At 42.1% G+C, this 16,813-nt stretch overlaps 1 protein-coding gene across 5 annotated transcripts in view; it reads right to left on the reverse strand.

Moving 5' to 3' along the window:
* The window catches only part of clstn1 (calsyntenin 1), a 71,692-nt gene that overhangs the window by 11,342 nt on the left and 43,537 nt on the right, over positions 1–16,813 (reverse strand). For 3 of the 5 annotated variants that reach the window (XM_046343865.1, XM_046343866.1, XM_046343868.1), the window contains 8 exons: positions 16,554–16,716; positions 15,943–15,993; positions 13,511–13,668; positions 13,007–13,155; positions 11,795–12,039; positions 8,059–8,229; positions 7,705–7,850; positions 7,275–7,410 (listed from right to left, as the gene is read on the reverse strand). In XM_046343865.1, the coding sequence (XP_046199821.1) occupies positions 7,275–7,410; positions 7,705–7,850; positions 8,059–8,229; positions 11,795–12,039; positions 13,007–13,155; positions 13,511–13,668; positions 15,943–15,993; positions 16,554–16,716 (1,219 nt within the window). The remainder of the gene's footprint in view (positions 1–7,274; positions 7,411–7,704; positions 7,851–8,058; positions 8,230–11,794; positions 12,040–13,006; positions 13,156–13,510; positions 13,669–15,942; positions 15,994–16,553; positions 16,717–16,813) is intronic. The other 2 variants (XM_046343869.1, XM_046343867.1) reach the window with 1 other exon arrangement.

Below are 16,813 nucleotides of genomic sequence, written 5' to 3' on the forward strand. Positions count from 1 at the left end.
GAGAGACTAGTCAAGGACCATATCACCTCCACCCTACCTGACACCCTAGACCCTCTCCAATTAGCTTACTGCCCAAATAGGACCACAGACGATGCAATCTCAACCACACTGCACACTGCCCTAACCCATCTGGACAAGAGGAATACTACCTATGTGAGAATGCTGTTCATCAACTACAGCTCGGCATTTAACACCATAGTACCCTCCAAGCTAGTCATCAAGCTCGAGACCCTGGGTCTCGACCCCGCCCTGTGCAACTGGGTACTGGACTTCCTGACAGGCCGCCCCCAGGTGGTGAGGGTAGGCAACAACATCTCCACCCCGCTGATCCTCAACACTGGGGCCCCACAAGGGTGCGTTCTGAGCCCTCTCCTGTACTCCCTGTTCACCCACGACTGCATGGCCACGCACGCCTCCAACTCAATAATCAAGTTTGCGGACAACAACAGTGGTAGGCTTTATTACCAACAACGACGAGACGGCCTACAGGGAGGAGGTGAGGGCCCTCGGAGTGTGGTGTCAGGAAAATAACCTCACACTCAACGTCAACAAAACTAAGGAGATGATTGTGGACTTCAGGAAACAGCAGAGGGAACACTCCACATCGATGGAACAGTAGTGGAGAGGGTAGCAAGTTTTAAGTTCCTCGGCATACACATCACAGACAAACTGAATTGGTCCACCCACACAGACAGCATTGTGAAGAAGGTGCAGCAGCGCCTCTTCAACCTCAGGAAGCTGAAGTAATTTGGCTTGTCACCAAAAGCACTCACAAACTTCTACAGATGCACAATCGAGAGCATCCTGGCGGGCTGTATCACCGCCTGGTACAGCAACTGCTCCGCCCACAACCGTAAGGCTCTCCAGAGGGTAGTGAGGTCTGCACAACGCATCACCGGGGGCAAACTACCTGCCCTCCAGGACACCTACATCACCTGATGTTACAGGAAGGCCATAAAGATCATCAAGGACAACAACCACCCGAGCCACTGCCTGTTCACCCCGCTATCATCCAGAAGGCGAGGTCAGTACAGGTGCATCAAAGCTGGGACCGAGAGACTGAAAAACAGCTTCTATCTCACGGCCATCAGACTGTTAAACAGCCACCACTAGTGGCTGCTGCCAACACACTGACTCAACTCCAGCCACTTTAATAATGGGAATTGATGGGAAATGTAAAATGTATCACTAGCCACTTTAAACAATGCTACCTAATATAATAGTGGTCCTTCTGTAGCTCAGTTGGTAGAGCATGGAGCTTGTAACGCCAGGGTAGTGGGTTCGATCCCCGGGACCACCCATACGTAGAATGTATGCACACATGACTGTAAGTCGCTTTGGATAAAAGCGTCTGCTAAATGGCATATATTATTATTATTATTATAATGTTTACATACCCTACATTATTCATCTCATATGTATACATATATATTGTACTCTATATCATCTACTGCATCTTTATGTAATACATGTATCACTAGCCACTTTAACTATGCCACTTTGTTTACATACTCATCTCATATGTATATACTGTACTCGATACCATCTACTGCATCTTGCCTATGCCGCTCTGTACCATCACTCATTCATATATCTTTATGTACATATTCTTTATCCCCTTATACACACAAGTGTAAGACAGTAGTTTTGGAATTGTTAGTTAGATTACTTGTTGGTTATTACTGCATTGTCGGAACGAGAAGCACAAGCATTTCGCTACACTCGCATTAACATCTGCTAACCATGTGTATGTGACAAATAAAATTGGATTTTGATTTTTTTTTTTTAAGTTGGACGTTTACATACACTTACGTTGGAGTCATTAAAACTCATTTTTCAACCACTCCACAAATTTCTCGTTAACAAACTATAGTTTTGGCAAGTCGGTTAGGACATCTACTTTGTGCATGACACCAAGTACTTTTTTCAACAATTGTTTACAGACAGATTAACCTATAAGACACTATCACAATTGCAGTGGGTCAGAAGTTTACCTACACTAAGTTGACTGTGCCTTTAAACAGCTTGGAAAAATCCAGAAAACGATGTCATGGCTTTAGAAGCTTCTGATAAGGCTAATTGACATAATTTGAGTCAATTGGCAGTCTACCTGTGGATGTATTTCGAAGCCTACCTTCAAACTCAGTGCCTCTTTGCTTGACATCATGGGAAAATCAAAAGAAATCAGCCAAGACCTCAGAAAAAGATTTGTAGACTACAAGTCTGGTTCATCCTTTGGAGCAATTTCCAAACACCTGAAGGTACCACGTTCATCTGTACAAACAATAGTACGCAAAGTATAAACCCCATGGGACTACGCAGCAGGAAGGAGACGTGTTCTGTCTCCTAGAGATGAACGTACTTGTTGCGAAAGATGGAAATCAATCCCAGAACAACAGCAGAGGACCTTGTGAAGATGCTGGAGGAAACAGGTACAAAAGTATCTACATCCAGAGTAAAACAACTCATATAATCGACATAACCTGAAAGGCCGCTCAGCAAGGAAGAAACCACTGCTCCAAAACCGCCATAAAAAAGCCAGACTACGGTTTGCAACTGCATATAGGAGACAAAGATCGTACTTTTTGGAGAAATGTCCTCTGGTCTGATGAAACAAAAATAGAACTGTTTGGCTATAATGACCATCATTATGTTTGGAGGAAAAAGGGGGATGCTTGCAAGCCGAAGAACACCATCCCAACCGGTAAGTATGGGGGTGGCAGCATCATGTTGTGGGGGTGCTTTGTTGCAGGAGGGACTGGTGCACTTAACAAAATAGAAAATTATGTGGATATATTGAAGCAACATCTCAAGACATCAGTCAGGAAGTTAAAGCTTGGTCGCAAATGGGTCTTCGAAATGGACAATGACCCCAAGCATACTTCCAAAGTTGTGGCAAAATGGCTTAAGGACAACAAAGTCAAGATATTGAAGTGGCCATCACAAAGCCCTGACCTTAATCCCATTGAAAATTTGTGGACGGAACTGAGAAAGCGTGTGTGAGCAAGGATGCCTACAAACCTGACTCAGTTACACTAGCTCTGTCAGGAGGAATCGGCCAATATTCACCCAACTTATTGTGGGAAGCTTGTGGAAGGCTATCCAAAACGTTTGACCCAAGTTGAACAATTTAAAGGCAATGCTACCAAATACTAAATGAGTGTATGTAAACTTCTGACCCACTGGGAATGTGATGAAATAAATAGAAAGTTTAAAGAAATAACTCTACTATTATTTTGACATTTCACATTCTTAAAATAAAGAGTTACACAGTATTGTTGAAACTCACATTCATGAGCTACTTGCTATGGGCGTCACCGCTATTCGCTTCACGACTGACATTTGGACCAGCGATGTCAACCCCATGAGCATTAGGAGTCTGACAGCACAGTGGGTCGACAAAGCTTTCGTACTGAGGAAAGCCGTATTGCATGCTCAAAAATGTGCTAGTTCTCATACTGCTGCTGCCATTTCAATGGCATTTTTGAAACTTGGAAACATGAACACTCCTAGCTCCATTTGAACAACTGACTCTAGAAATAAGCTCAACTGCGTCTGTAGCAGACGGGATACCCGGTCATGGCATTGAAAGGCCTACTCAACAAAAATGCTTGGAAAAGTACTCTTCTAGTCTGTGAACAAGCGATTCGGTGGCATTCTCTCTGAGCCTCTTTACTGTGTCGCCACCAGGCTAGATGCTAGGTACAAGAACCGCTACTTCTTTAACAGGCATTCTCTCTGAGCCTCTTTACGGTGTCGCCACCAGGCTAGATGCTAGGTACAAGAACCGCTACTTCAATGCAGACAAGAAACAGGGTTTACATGAAATGTTACAGACACAGCTGGACAAGATGAAATCAGACACAGTGACAGTGCCCACCGAGGAAGAGAGGCCACGGACAGATAGCTGAAACTTCACTGCTTGACACGTATGATGAAATCCTGGTTGAGAATGAAACGACTGAACAAATGAACAACGAAACAGCACAGCAAGTAAGTGAAATAGGTTTTGATTATGTTTTACTGGTAATGGGGATGTACATAAATGCCAACAAAATAACCTTTTGGTCAGTGTGTGTTTCAACTATTTAACTGTACTAGAATACTTAAAGGCTGCAACATTTTTTTTATATCCGTAATGGTTTTTTTTGGCAAAGAAAATGTCATATCCGTGCATCCCTAATTCTGAGCATATGCAATTGTGCGACTTCCACATAAAATTACTTCTTCACTTATTTTAGGTTTAAGGAAGTGTGTATGTCACATTCCTTGTCATAGAGGTATGAAAGTAATGTATCCACCTGCTCGAAACAAAATCAGCGATTGCTATGCCATGAAGAATTTGAGCTGGATAAATGTTTTTCTAAGGAACGCCCCTTTGAGGTAACATTTCATTGAAGCCATATAAATCAGTGTAATGCTGCAGCTGACCACCAGAGGGAGGCAAATGCAAGTTTATGCGACAGAGGACCCTTACATGGTCTTAGGAAGGTCTGGATGGCTGAGTTATAAAACGGTGGAAAATCAATAAAATAATGTAAACATACATATATTTTTTAAAGTAATTCTATTGCCCGATTTCGGGGACTGTCAGCTTGAGATGATGTATGTAGTATTTTACTAAACTCAGTTTCCACATTTTTTCTTTGATGAATCCTTAACCTACCACAGCGGATCAAAGTGGTCCACTTTGACCAAGATGGACATTCTTCAAGTTGTGTGGTAACATTGATGGGTGGATTTTGATACAATGCCTGCCATTTTGCCAACCCAAATGGTGTCTATATGTGGGGTTATGTGACACAGCCATGTTCCCACCTGGTACAACTGGAAAAGTAACAGCGATTCCCTGAAGTCCATCTCTATGACAATTCAACCAGTCTCCCAGCGTCGGTTACAAGAGTAGCAGCAACTAAATCAGGCTTCCCTGCCCCCCTTTTCTGTGCCTCGGTCTCTTTCACCAAGTATATCAATTGTATTATAAAATATGAAGACCCCCTCATCAACTGGACATGAGCTCAGATATTTAGTGTGTAGTTTAACTGTTTTTATGCAGTTGTTGATGTTTGTACACTACAATTCAACTCAGCATCTTGGTATTCTGTTTCTGCTAAATGTAATGTACCATTATGTTTATGCCTGTATTCATGTATTTTATATTGTAAAATAAAGAGATTTTCTGATAGAAAAACTGACTGTATGGGAATTTCATCATTGTTAGGTTGAAAGAAGAAGAAAATGATCTACACATTGTAAAGAATCAAAAGCCACTTTTATACACACACACACTTTTGGTATTTTGCTGCGCTGTCACATTGTGTGATCATAATGGAGGACCGTTGGACCTGGATCCATTTACGAAGTGTCACAGAGTAGGAGTGCTGATCTACGATCAGTTTTGCCTTTTAAGATCATCATGAATCTGATTATTACAGACATCCTAGATCAGCACTCCAACTTTGAGATGCTTGATAAATAAATGGCCCTGGTGTAATCTCACAGTCTTGATGGGGTTTTAGTAGGGTGTTACGATACATTGGAGCCAGGTTGTGCGACTACTCTTCCTGACTTTAGCAGTTACAACTGGCTAATAACAATGTATATCTCCTCTTAGATTTTGACTGTCCTCTGCCAACCTTCTCTACTCTTATCTGGCCATGGGTACACAAGTATGTACTAGCCCTGTCATGTAGGCTACATGGTTTATTAAGCACTCTCAGCACTGGAGATTACAACCCTCAAAAAAATAAAATAAAATAAAGGTTGTGCTCAGATTCCTGGCCGTCCAGATGTCGCGGAAGGACCGACGGCACTCAAATGTAATCCCCAAACTAAAAACCAGGCAACCGATAAATATTTCATGTGCCCTACTTTTGGTTAATTTACGTAAATCTATGGGGAAAGCTCGCCCCGGTCTGACCAAGAGGGATTTATTTATTTATTTTAGAGCAAAACATTTAACAGATTAGCTGTTTGATTATGAGGTCAGGATTAACTTTAACAAGAGATGAGTAAAATAATCTACAGCAAGTATTGTGGGAGAAAATGGGGGATCTGGAATTGTCCAATCCAAGATAGGTGTATCATAGAAATAAATAGACAAGAGTTTTAGTGTTTCTGGTATTCTAAATCTATGGATTACTATTCATTCCAAAGCAGTGTCGAGGCCATTTCGGGTTGCCACAAAACCGCATTCACCACATACAGGGAAAAGGGAGGTTTGGGGTAATTAAATAAATACAAAATAAATCTATATTTATTTGAATTCAAGCTGTGTATACCTGTGTGGACTGAGACAGACTGTTGGCACAGCACACCCAATTTTGCAGTTTTGATTAAATAGAAGGCTTGTGTAGTGCTTATGATGCATATTGGTAGCTAGCCCAAAGAGGCTAATTATGCTAAAGCTAATGCCTAACAAAGTTGATTTACTGTTTAACGGATGCCCCGCCTCACATTAAAATAAAAAATGTTTTTACATGTTTTTAATGATTTATTTGATTCATGTGAATCGATTATTTTCATCTATTTTTGACAAAAGTCAACTCACTTCTCCATTGCAGTAGTTAGTAGGATACTGTTAAATCATCGCGGTGAATCATGTGAATCAAACGTTTCATTTGCGAAAAATGATTTGGAAAAATGATTTGCTGTATGTAGCCTTCCTTTCTGGTTATGTGACTGCAAAACCTGTTTTGTAGATACTTCAAGTTAACATTGCATTACAATAGATGTTTGTCAGCCTGCAAAGTAAAAACTTCTAGGGTAAGATAAATATGACTAAACAAGAAAATGTGCGCTTGCTTCAGCTGTCTAAAAATATTTGTATGGTAGTGGGAGATGTGTTAAATGTCAAATTAAAGCGGAATAGTTACTGAAGCAGTTCATTATAGTAAGTATAGGTCTGATTACTTTAGTAGACTGCTATATATTTCAGTAAATGCATAAATTATAAAAAATAGCAGAACCATGCCTCAGAAATTAACTGTGCCTAAAACTCAGCCGGGACAGGCTTTCAATGGTGGTATCCTAATCCTGACACTGACACCAATTTAGTTAAGGGGGTACATCCTGACCAGGGCTCTGTGGTCCCTGTGACTGTCATTCCAGAACCATTATACCAAAAGGCAAACATGTTGTACTAAGGTTGTTCAGTATTTTTTTTTACTAGTGGTTCAAATTTTTACTTAATCTTTTCATGTATACCGTTATTCACACGCTCACCTCACTTGCACAGACAGGCTAATGAGTGAGGTTAGCATTAGTGGTTTTACCTGAAGCCTGGTGAGCGTTGACCAGGTTGTGTCCGGACAGGTCCACAGAGGCGTGGTGCACTGGGTTGATGAAATTGGGCTGCACCATGGCATTATTAGCATGGTCCATGGGGTTGGCTGTGTGGATCACACTGACCTGGGGGTAGGCAGGCACATGCATGCACAAAAAAAAACACAAAAAAAAGCGAGAGAAACAAGGAAAAAGTCCAGAGTTACAGACAGACCACAGAATCAAAGTGTTAAGTATTACTGAAGCTTTTCCATTGTTAGTTGTTCACTTCACCAATTGTTGTTCATAATTGTTTATGACATAAAAGGGTTAATATCCCTAACACAGTGACTAGGGATTCTTTTACATCAGTCTCTATACTGAAGAAGTGACAGCAGTTGCCGTATGGGTGAGGTAAATACAGTAAACGCTCAGTCATACCTCGACCTTGAAGTCGTTGCTGATGTAGCGGCCGTTGAGTTCGGAGCAGAACAACTTGAACTTCCTGTCAAAGAGAGCCTCTGTGTGCCAGTTCTTGTAGCGAATCAGGTGCAGGACCTGCTCATAGTTGGCCATGGTGTTGACGCCTGGGACATGGAGAGGAGGCTTGTCAAGTAAAGATTTAGTTAGGGAAAATGTAGCTAAAGGCAGGTCTGGCACTCATTGTTAGCACATAGCAGACAGGAGGGTTGATGAAGGATATGTTTTTTATGCATTAGGGGGGGAAAAGTCTAGCCTAGTCTACCATAGCCAAAAACAGCCTAGTCTAGCTTAGCCTAGCCATCCTAGACCAACCTGTCAGGACGAGACCCAGGTTGGAGGAGGTCATCTCCAGGCCGCGCTGCTGGACCTGGGCCTGGTCCACCTCCAAGGTCTCATGCTCTCCGTCTAGCTCATCGCCCAGCGCAGTCACCTCACATGTGTCCAGGTTGTGCATGATCTCCTCCGACACTACAGTCTCTTGAACTGAGAAAAGAGGGGGGAAGAAGATTGATTTTTTTGTTAAATCTGTATGTTTGCTGTGGAAATGTATGTACAGTGGGGCAAAAAAAGTATTTAGTCAGCCACCAATTGTGCAAGTTCTCCCACTTAAAAAGATGAGAGAGGCGTGTAATTTTTTCATCATAGGTACACTATGACAGGCATAATGAGGGGGGAAAAAATCCAGAAAATCACATTGTAGGATTAATGAATTTATTTGCAAATTATGGTGGAAAATAAGTATTTGGTCAATAACACAAGTTTCTCTTTACTTTTATATACCCTTTGTTGGCAATGACAGAGATCAAACGTTTTCTGTAAGTCTTCGCAAGGTTCACACACTGTTGCTGGTATTTTGGCCCATTCCTCCATGCAGATCTCCTCTAGAGCTCCTCTAGAGCAGTGATTAAGTCGCTCTGGATAAGAGCGTCTGCTAAATGACTTAAATGTAAATGTAAATGATATTTTGGGGCTTTCAACTCCCTCCAAAGATTTTCTATGGGGTTGAGATCTGGAGACTGGCTAGGCCCCTCCAGGACCTTGAAATGCTTCTTACGAAGCCACTCCTTCGTTGCCTGGGCGGTGTGTTTGGGATCATTGTCATGCTGAAAAACCCAGCCACGTTTCATCTTCAATGCCCTTGCTGATGGAAGGAGGTTTTCACTCAAAATCTCACTATACATGGCCCCATTCATTCTTTCCTTTACACGGATCAGTCATCCTGGTCCCTTTGCAGAAAAACAGCCCCAAAGCATGATGTTTCCACCCCCATGCTTCACAGTAGGTATGGTGTTCTTTGGATGCAACTCAGCATTCTTTGTCCGCCAAACACGACGAGTTGAGTTTTTACCAAAAAGTTATATTTCTTCTGGATCATCCAAATGCTCTCTAGCAAACTTCAGACGGGCCTGGACATGTATTGGCTTAAGCAGGGGGACACGTCTGGCACTGCAGGATTTGAGTCTCTGGCGGCGTAGTGTGTTACTGATGGTAGGCTTTAATACTTTGGTCCCTGCTCTCTACAGGTCATTCACTAGGTCCCCCCGTGTGGTTCTGGGATTTTTGCTCACCATTCTTGTGATCATTTTGACCCCACGGGGTGAGATCTTGCATGAAGCCCCAGATCGAGGGAGATTATCAGTATGTCTTCCATTTCCTAATAATTGCTCCCACAGTTGATTTCTTCAAACCAAGCTGCTTACCTATTGCAGATTCAGTCTTCCCAGCGTGGTGCAGGTCTACAATTTTGTTTCTGGTGTCCTTTGACAGCTCTTTGGTCTTGGCCATAGTGGAGTTTGGAGTGTGACTGTTTGAGGTTGTGGACAGGTGTCTTTTATACTGTTAAGTTCAAACAGGTGCCAGTAATACAGGTAACGACAGAGGAGCCTCTTAAAGAAGAAGTTACAGGTCTTTGAGAGCCAGAAATCTTGCTTGTTTGTAGGTGACCAAATACTTATTTTCCACCATAATTTGCAAATAAATTCATTAAAAATCCTAGAATGTGATTTTCTGGATTTTTTTTCTCATTTTGTCTGTCATAGTTGAAGTGTACCTATGATGAAAAGTACAGGCCTCTCTCGTCTTTTTAAGTGGGAGAACTTGCACAATTGGTGGCTGACTAAATACTTTTTTGCCCCACTGTATGTGGTAACATTTTCCATGCCAATAAAGCCCTTTGAATTTTGAGAGAATATTGTCGCTGTTAAAATGTGATCTTCTTAACAGAGCTATTGGGGCTTGTCCCCCAGAATTAGATTAAACCTTGTCCTAGACTAAAACATACTTTCAATGGACATTCTCCACTGACGATGATGGTTACGCTTTATTTTACAAGTGGTATTTACTAAGAAACTATGTGGTAACAATGGATAATAGTCATTTCAAAGAAACCACCTGCTTAATATCAGGAAAATAAAAAGGTAACTATTGAGCTTTTCAGTCCAGGACAAGGCTTAATCTGTGTCTGGGAAACCAGCCCATGATGTCCTGTACATTGTTTATCAACCAGAGGTAATGAGAACAGCAGAGCTGGTAGGTAACAGCGGTAGTAGACCTCTAAGCCCTGTTTTCCCATATGGCTTGTTTTACACAAGGGCACTTTGTCTCTCTCAATCTCTAGATCACTCGACCCTCCCTTTATTGCATTCTCTTTCTCCCCTTTCCACATCTCTCTCGCTCTCCCTCTTCTGTTTCTATTTTTTCTCTCTTCTCCCTAGCACTCCCTGCCTTGTTCTTTATCTGACCAAATAGATGAACAGATGTCGTGGCTGGTCAAATAACCCCTCCCTAAAAGCTTGTGTAGTAAACAACCCCTCCCTCCTCCTCCCCCTTCCACAGCTCCCTCCTCCTCCCTCCCACAGCTTGCCACTGGTGGCCTAATCCTCTGTGCATTATCTACTTGTTTCCACTGGGATATATACCAGGGTCTGGCCAATATCAACCCAATTCAATTCAGCCAGTACAATTAATCCCCGTGCATTGGGGTCTCCTCCAGATTTGCCCTTAGGGACACAAGGGCATCTAAAATGAGCATCCATGTCTGCCTGAACCAATATTTCCTATTGAAAGCAATTGGGATCTGCCCAGTCTCTGCAATTGTAGGGAAGAAGAACCACTGAGTTTAAATGAAATGCCCTGAACCACGATCTTGGCTGTGGTATTGTCTGTGAATGACTGGTGTGTTGTTCGGGGAAGTTTTCCCATATGGCTTGTTTTTCCACAACGGCACTTTGTCTCTGTCAATCTCTAGATTGCCCCCCCCCCTTTTCTTTCATTCATTCTCTTTCCACATCTCTCTCGACCTCCCTCCTTTTTATTTAATCCATTTTAGAATACGGCTGTAATGTAAAAAATTGTGAAAAATGTCAAGATTTGAATACTTTCCGAAGGCACTGTATCTACAGCCAACCTCTGATCTGTAGACCGCCAACAGTCCCTGGGATGATACCAACAGGTCCCTGAGATGGTTGGCTGACTGACCGTTTGTCAGTTCTCAAGAGCTGGTTTGAATTTAAGGGGATACTTCAAAGAAGAGGGACCATAGCTTGCTGGTTGAGAAACCTTAAAGGTTTAGAAACATTTCTTAACTGTAAGGTGGTACACAATCTACAGTAAGGGGGGTACAATCTACAGAGTGCTTTTTTTTGGTTTGTTTTGGCTCCCCCAAGTTATTACATTTTTTCACATTTTAGTTTTGGGTATAAAAAAAACACACAAAAAAACAAATGTAGCAAAAAATGTCCTTAATTGAGGAAATCTGTTCCTAACTAAGTATTCACACAAATAAAATAAAAAAGACGTGATCGTGTCTCAATGTATTCGAGGTATGAAATGATTGTGTTTCAAAAAAACACTATTTTTGGGCTTACAGTAGTTGTGGTCCATTTACAGTATACAAATTATCATTATTTTACGTCCCCCCCGACCGACCATTCACTCCGACAAAAATAAGCCCACGGCTGAATCTAGTTGCCTACCCCAGATCTAGATTAAGGCGGACCTATTTAAAGTATGGAGTTATGATCTACAGTAGGGTGGTACGTCTTAGTACCTGTGGGGTCATCCTCTGCCCCCTCTGCGGCCTCTGGCTCGGTTTCAGCCTCAACCTCGCGGGTGATGGTGCTGACGATGCGCAGCTCGGGGAACAGAGTCACGCCCTCGGGGCTCTCAAACTCTGCAGCGCCGCGGGCAAAGTGGTCGATGCCACTCAGGCTGATCTTGGGCTCCTCGGGCTGCAGCACCATCACGTATCCCGCTGCTTCCGGTATCAAGATGCACGTCTCCTCATTGAAGCACCTAGCAAGCCAATGATTTCAGATTAGGTCCATTTCAGTTGATATTTCCATTTCAGTCTAATATAATCAGTACATTAGCCATGCAATATGCGAGAAAAATATCCTCTGTCTTTCTAAGTGCATGCAAATAGGGCAGGGGACCATTTGATTGTCTATACTGTGAAACTTTAAAACAGTTTGCAGTTCACTTGAAGCAGTATTTCATTATTTTCACCTCTATCTTACCATTTTACCTTTTATGTTGAATTAACTTTGGAAAAGGCAGGCACACACTACCCTCCATTTTACCTTTCATGTTGAATTCACTTTGGAAAAGGCAGGCACACACTACCCTCCATTTTACCTGTCATGTTGAATTCACTTTGGAAAAGGCAGGCACACACTACCCTCCATTTTACCTGTCATGTTGAATTCACTTTGGAAAAGGCAGGCACACACTACCCTCCATTTTACCTGTCATGTTGAATTCACTTTGGAAAAGGCAGGCACACACTACCCTCCATTTTACCTGTCATGTTGAATTCACTTTGGAAAAGGCAGGCACACACTACCCTCCATTTTACCTTTCTATTCAGATTTTTTACATTAAATTCCCTTAGAATAAATAATCTTTTGAATCTTTATTTGAGTGTAAAGCAGCACCTTTTAAACATGTCAGTGATTTACCATTTAAATATCATCATCTTTCACTAACACAAGATGTATAATATCATAAAGCATATACAATAAAATATACATTATAAAGCCTGGCTAAAGAGCCAAACTCAGTAGTTGCTATTTTATTGTACCAAGTGGTCTGGCGCACAGACAATGTATTTTATCATTCAGGGCTGGTTTCCCGGACACAGATCAAGCCCAGTCCTGGACTAAAAAGCATGCTTAATGGAGAATCTCTATACATTTTTTAGTCCAGGGCTAGGCTTAATCTGTGTCTGAGAAACTGTTGATTGATGGCACGGGACACTCACTTGACGGTGGTGGAGACGCGGAGGTGTCGAATGCCGGGGGTGGGGAACTGGCGTGAGTTCAGGTAGGAGATATGCTGCATGACCTTGTCGAAAGCCTCAATGTCATCGCCTTCCACGGTCAGCGATGACTGGTTGGGGTTGAATGCCACCTGAGAGAGAAAAGGTGATGGTGGCAGAGTGAGACCCAACTGTTGATTTTCCATGTTAGTCATTTAGCAGGCGCTCTTATCCAGAGCAACTTACAGTCATTCAGTTTAGTAGGGGGGAAAAGCAACATATTGTGAAGCTCACCAAACAGTTCCAGCCACTGCCAGGGAAACTAAAGGCATGGATTGCTGTCATACCTTGTACATAGACTGCTTACATGGTATGTGTAATGTGTAAAAAAACATTTTTTTGTGAACTCTCTCTTTAAGGTTAGGAAAGCTGATCCTAGAGCTGTACATAGGGGAAACTTCACCCCAGAGCCCCTCCAGCCCCCCAGGCTATAGCTAGACCTCTCACCTTGACGGCTGAAGCCACCTCCTCAGGCAGTTGCACATCCAGGCCCTCCTTGCAGGTATACAGGCAGTCGATCACCTTCTTGTTCTCCAGCTTTCCTGATCGGATCATCAGGCCGGCCAGATTCCCCCGGAAAAACTGGGACATGCGAGCATTGCCGCCTGGACCCAGCAAAGGGCAGAGAAGAAAACACACACACACAGTCAGCCAGGCGTATAAATCTGCAGACGGACCTTTTCTGGGCCAGTGGTTTGAAGCATGCCACCTGAATGTGCAGCAAAGGCCGCGTGACTGGCGCTCTCATGCAAGTTAGTATGTGTGCCCTTAAAAGGCCTGAGAATGGATGACTGATGAGCTGATACAGGCCTCCAGCCAAACATGCACCAATCTGCAGTTTGATGGTGGAAAAAAAACAATGGATTGGAGGTGGGGGGGTGGGGGCATGCTGTCATGGAATCGGTTCAATGTCTTCACCTCAAATGTTATAATCTTACATACATTTTCATACCAATATGTATCCTATCAGGCTATGGTGATTCTTGATATTTCAATATAATTTATGTTTTTCAATATACTTTTGCTACAATCGGTTGTGAGGAAAATCTTAAATCTGACTTACATCCCAGTTAGCACATTTGGTTCCTTGGAAGCTGAGGGAACGTAAGATTTTGCCTTCCCATTGGTTCTGGGAATGAAGCCATAAGTTGCCTGATGGTGAAACTGACTTTTTTTTCTCTTTCTTTTTTAACGTTCTGAGAACGGAAGTAAACATTTTGCCTGTTCTGGAAACATCCCTTTTTAGGTTGCAGGGGGGTTCTGAGAACATTTTACTATGATTCCCTGAAAGTTTTCCTGGGATGTTTAATTAACACTGAGAATGGAAATGATAGATTATTTGAAAGTAATTAAATAACAGAACATTCTCTAACATGTTTTTTAATGAAATGCAAAGGTTATTTTTCAATAACTTTCACTGAATGTTTCAATAAGACTTTTAATAACACTGCTGGTTTAGTTTGGTCTAACTGTTCTGAACTCCAAGCAAAGATAGGACCCATGGAAATTTATTTGCTTAGTGCACACACATTGTTTTATTGCACGCGGTCAGTGAGATTCGAACCTATGAACTTCTGTTCTCTATCCATGGAATTTGTCCACTGTGCCACCAGCATACCGTGTTTCCTAAACTCATACAAAGCAGTTAATTTTAGTCTATTCATATAGGCCCTATTTAAGGAAGCAAACTGTCATTAAGATCAGGTGTGGCCAATTAGTAGCCGCAGCCAACACACCTGAAAACATTTAACAAGATAGAGGAAAAGAGTGTTTGGACACAGAACAGAATGTATGTTTTTAAACATTCTTAGAACTTTCTCTGAATGTTAAAGGTTTTTATTTTTTTATTTTTTTTACAGTCGCTGAATAATTTGAGAACATTACTTTAAATACAACCATTAGGAAATCTGTTGGGAACCTTATGCTGAAGGACTAATTTCCACAGAAGAACATTGTTTCTTAACAATCTGTGAATGTTCCCAATGTCAAACCAGTTGGAGAACGTTCCTAGAATATTACCAAAATTTAAATTAAATGTAACTATGTTTGAACTTTTTGGAAACGTTCTGTTAAAGTAATGAAATACCAAGAAAATACAATTTTTGTTGTTGTCAAGTTCCTTAAATGTGCTGAGAATGTTCCAAAGCCAAGCAACTATCCTGCACCATTCCAAGAAAGTTTATATGCAACATTGGCAGTACGTCTAAAATAACCATAGGACAACCATGCTCTCACCAAGATCTAAGAAACATATGGTTCTCAGATCATTTAGTGCTAGCTGCGATGCATCCTATCAGTTATGGTTCTTGATTTATTGTTAACTTATTTCAATATACTGGTGCATTCCTTGAGGTGAAAATCGTACGGTCGAGGTGAATATTGTGCAGGGACTTGATGCACCCGGTAGTGCATGAGGATGGGTCTGCTGTAGCTGCGTCACTGCAACGCAAATCTGGCCTCGCCTCTCTCAAGGTCACATTGTCCAGCAGCCAGCAGCAGAATCGCTGTGTCGCAAGCTGTGCATTGTTGTCATCAGATACTCTGGAGACGCAGCTCCTTACGCAAGGTCATGCACCGAAAAGGTAAACATCTCCAAATACTGCATCGGGTAATAGAGAGCACCGTCTGAAGGCGAAATTGATAGAATACTGCATTGGCTTATGAATAATAGAAATATCAAAGTGATACAAAAAAAAGCCATCCAGGAATATGTTGCATCCAGTCTTACGCAGACTGTGTCATGCTAGAAATGTGGAGTTAGAGAATCATTCCTCGTGCAGCTAGAATGTGGAAGACATTCTAGTCGGGGGTGGTGATGATGGCGTTAACAAGATGGACAAATGGCACATATTAAGGAGTAAGGGAAAGACTTGAGCAACCTGTGGAAGGCTCAGAGACTGTCTCATTGTCTTTGTCATGTCCTGGGTTGTCTGTAGAGAGTACAGGAGAGAGTTCAGGGAAAGAGAACAGGGGGGGAGGGGATTGAGAATCAGGAGAGGTTCGTTTGATGTTACACATGAACTCCTAGTGCATCATCCTGGTAGCAGGGAATGAGTTAATACTGTATATACAGTATATCAGAACAATTACATGTTCACATTTTAGGCATAAACACAAGGAGAACTAATATCATTGTATATCAATGAAAAAAATGGCAAGAAAAATGGCAAGGAAAAAAAAGTCTCAAACAGAAAGCCTTATTCTAGCAATGTTCCTTTAACTATCAATATAAACTCAAAGAGCAATACTGGTGGCTTAGCTGATACATGCATTGCCATGTAAGCTAAAGGATGACATCTTAAAACATCCTGATAAGGGATTTATATTTGTTGTTAAAATAATATTTTAAGACATCCTTTTGTCTGTTTTCACCAACATTCCCCTCTGTGTCTTGCCTGGTCCCAGATCGGTTTGAGTTAACATGTCAACTCCAAATGTTTGGTGATAGCACAAACAGATCTGCGACCAGGCTACTTTGTGGCTAGTTTACCTTGCCAGCAGGCCCCAATAGTGAGCTGCATGTCGATCTTGGAAGAGTGCAGGGGGTAGTCTTCGGTGACCAGGAAGGGCTCGAAGGTGGAACCGTCTACAAAGAGAGCTACGGAGGGGAACTCCACGTTCAGCACGTAGTGGTGCCACTCTTTGTCACACACCTGGAGGGAGAGAGAGAGAGGAGTAGGGGCAGGTGGTCAAAGTCAACTCTATCTATATGAGTCTTTCCTCGCCCCCTTCTCAACTTCAACCAACCTC

Source organism: Oncorhynchus gorbuscha, linkage group LG03 (assembly GCF_021184085.1).
Source record: "Oncorhynchus gorbuscha isolate QuinsamMale2020 ecotype Even-year linkage group LG03, OgorEven_v1.0, whole genome shotgun sequence".
NCBI lineage: Eukaryota > Metazoa > Chordata > Actinopteri > Salmoniformes > Salmonidae > Oncorhynchus > Oncorhynchus gorbuscha.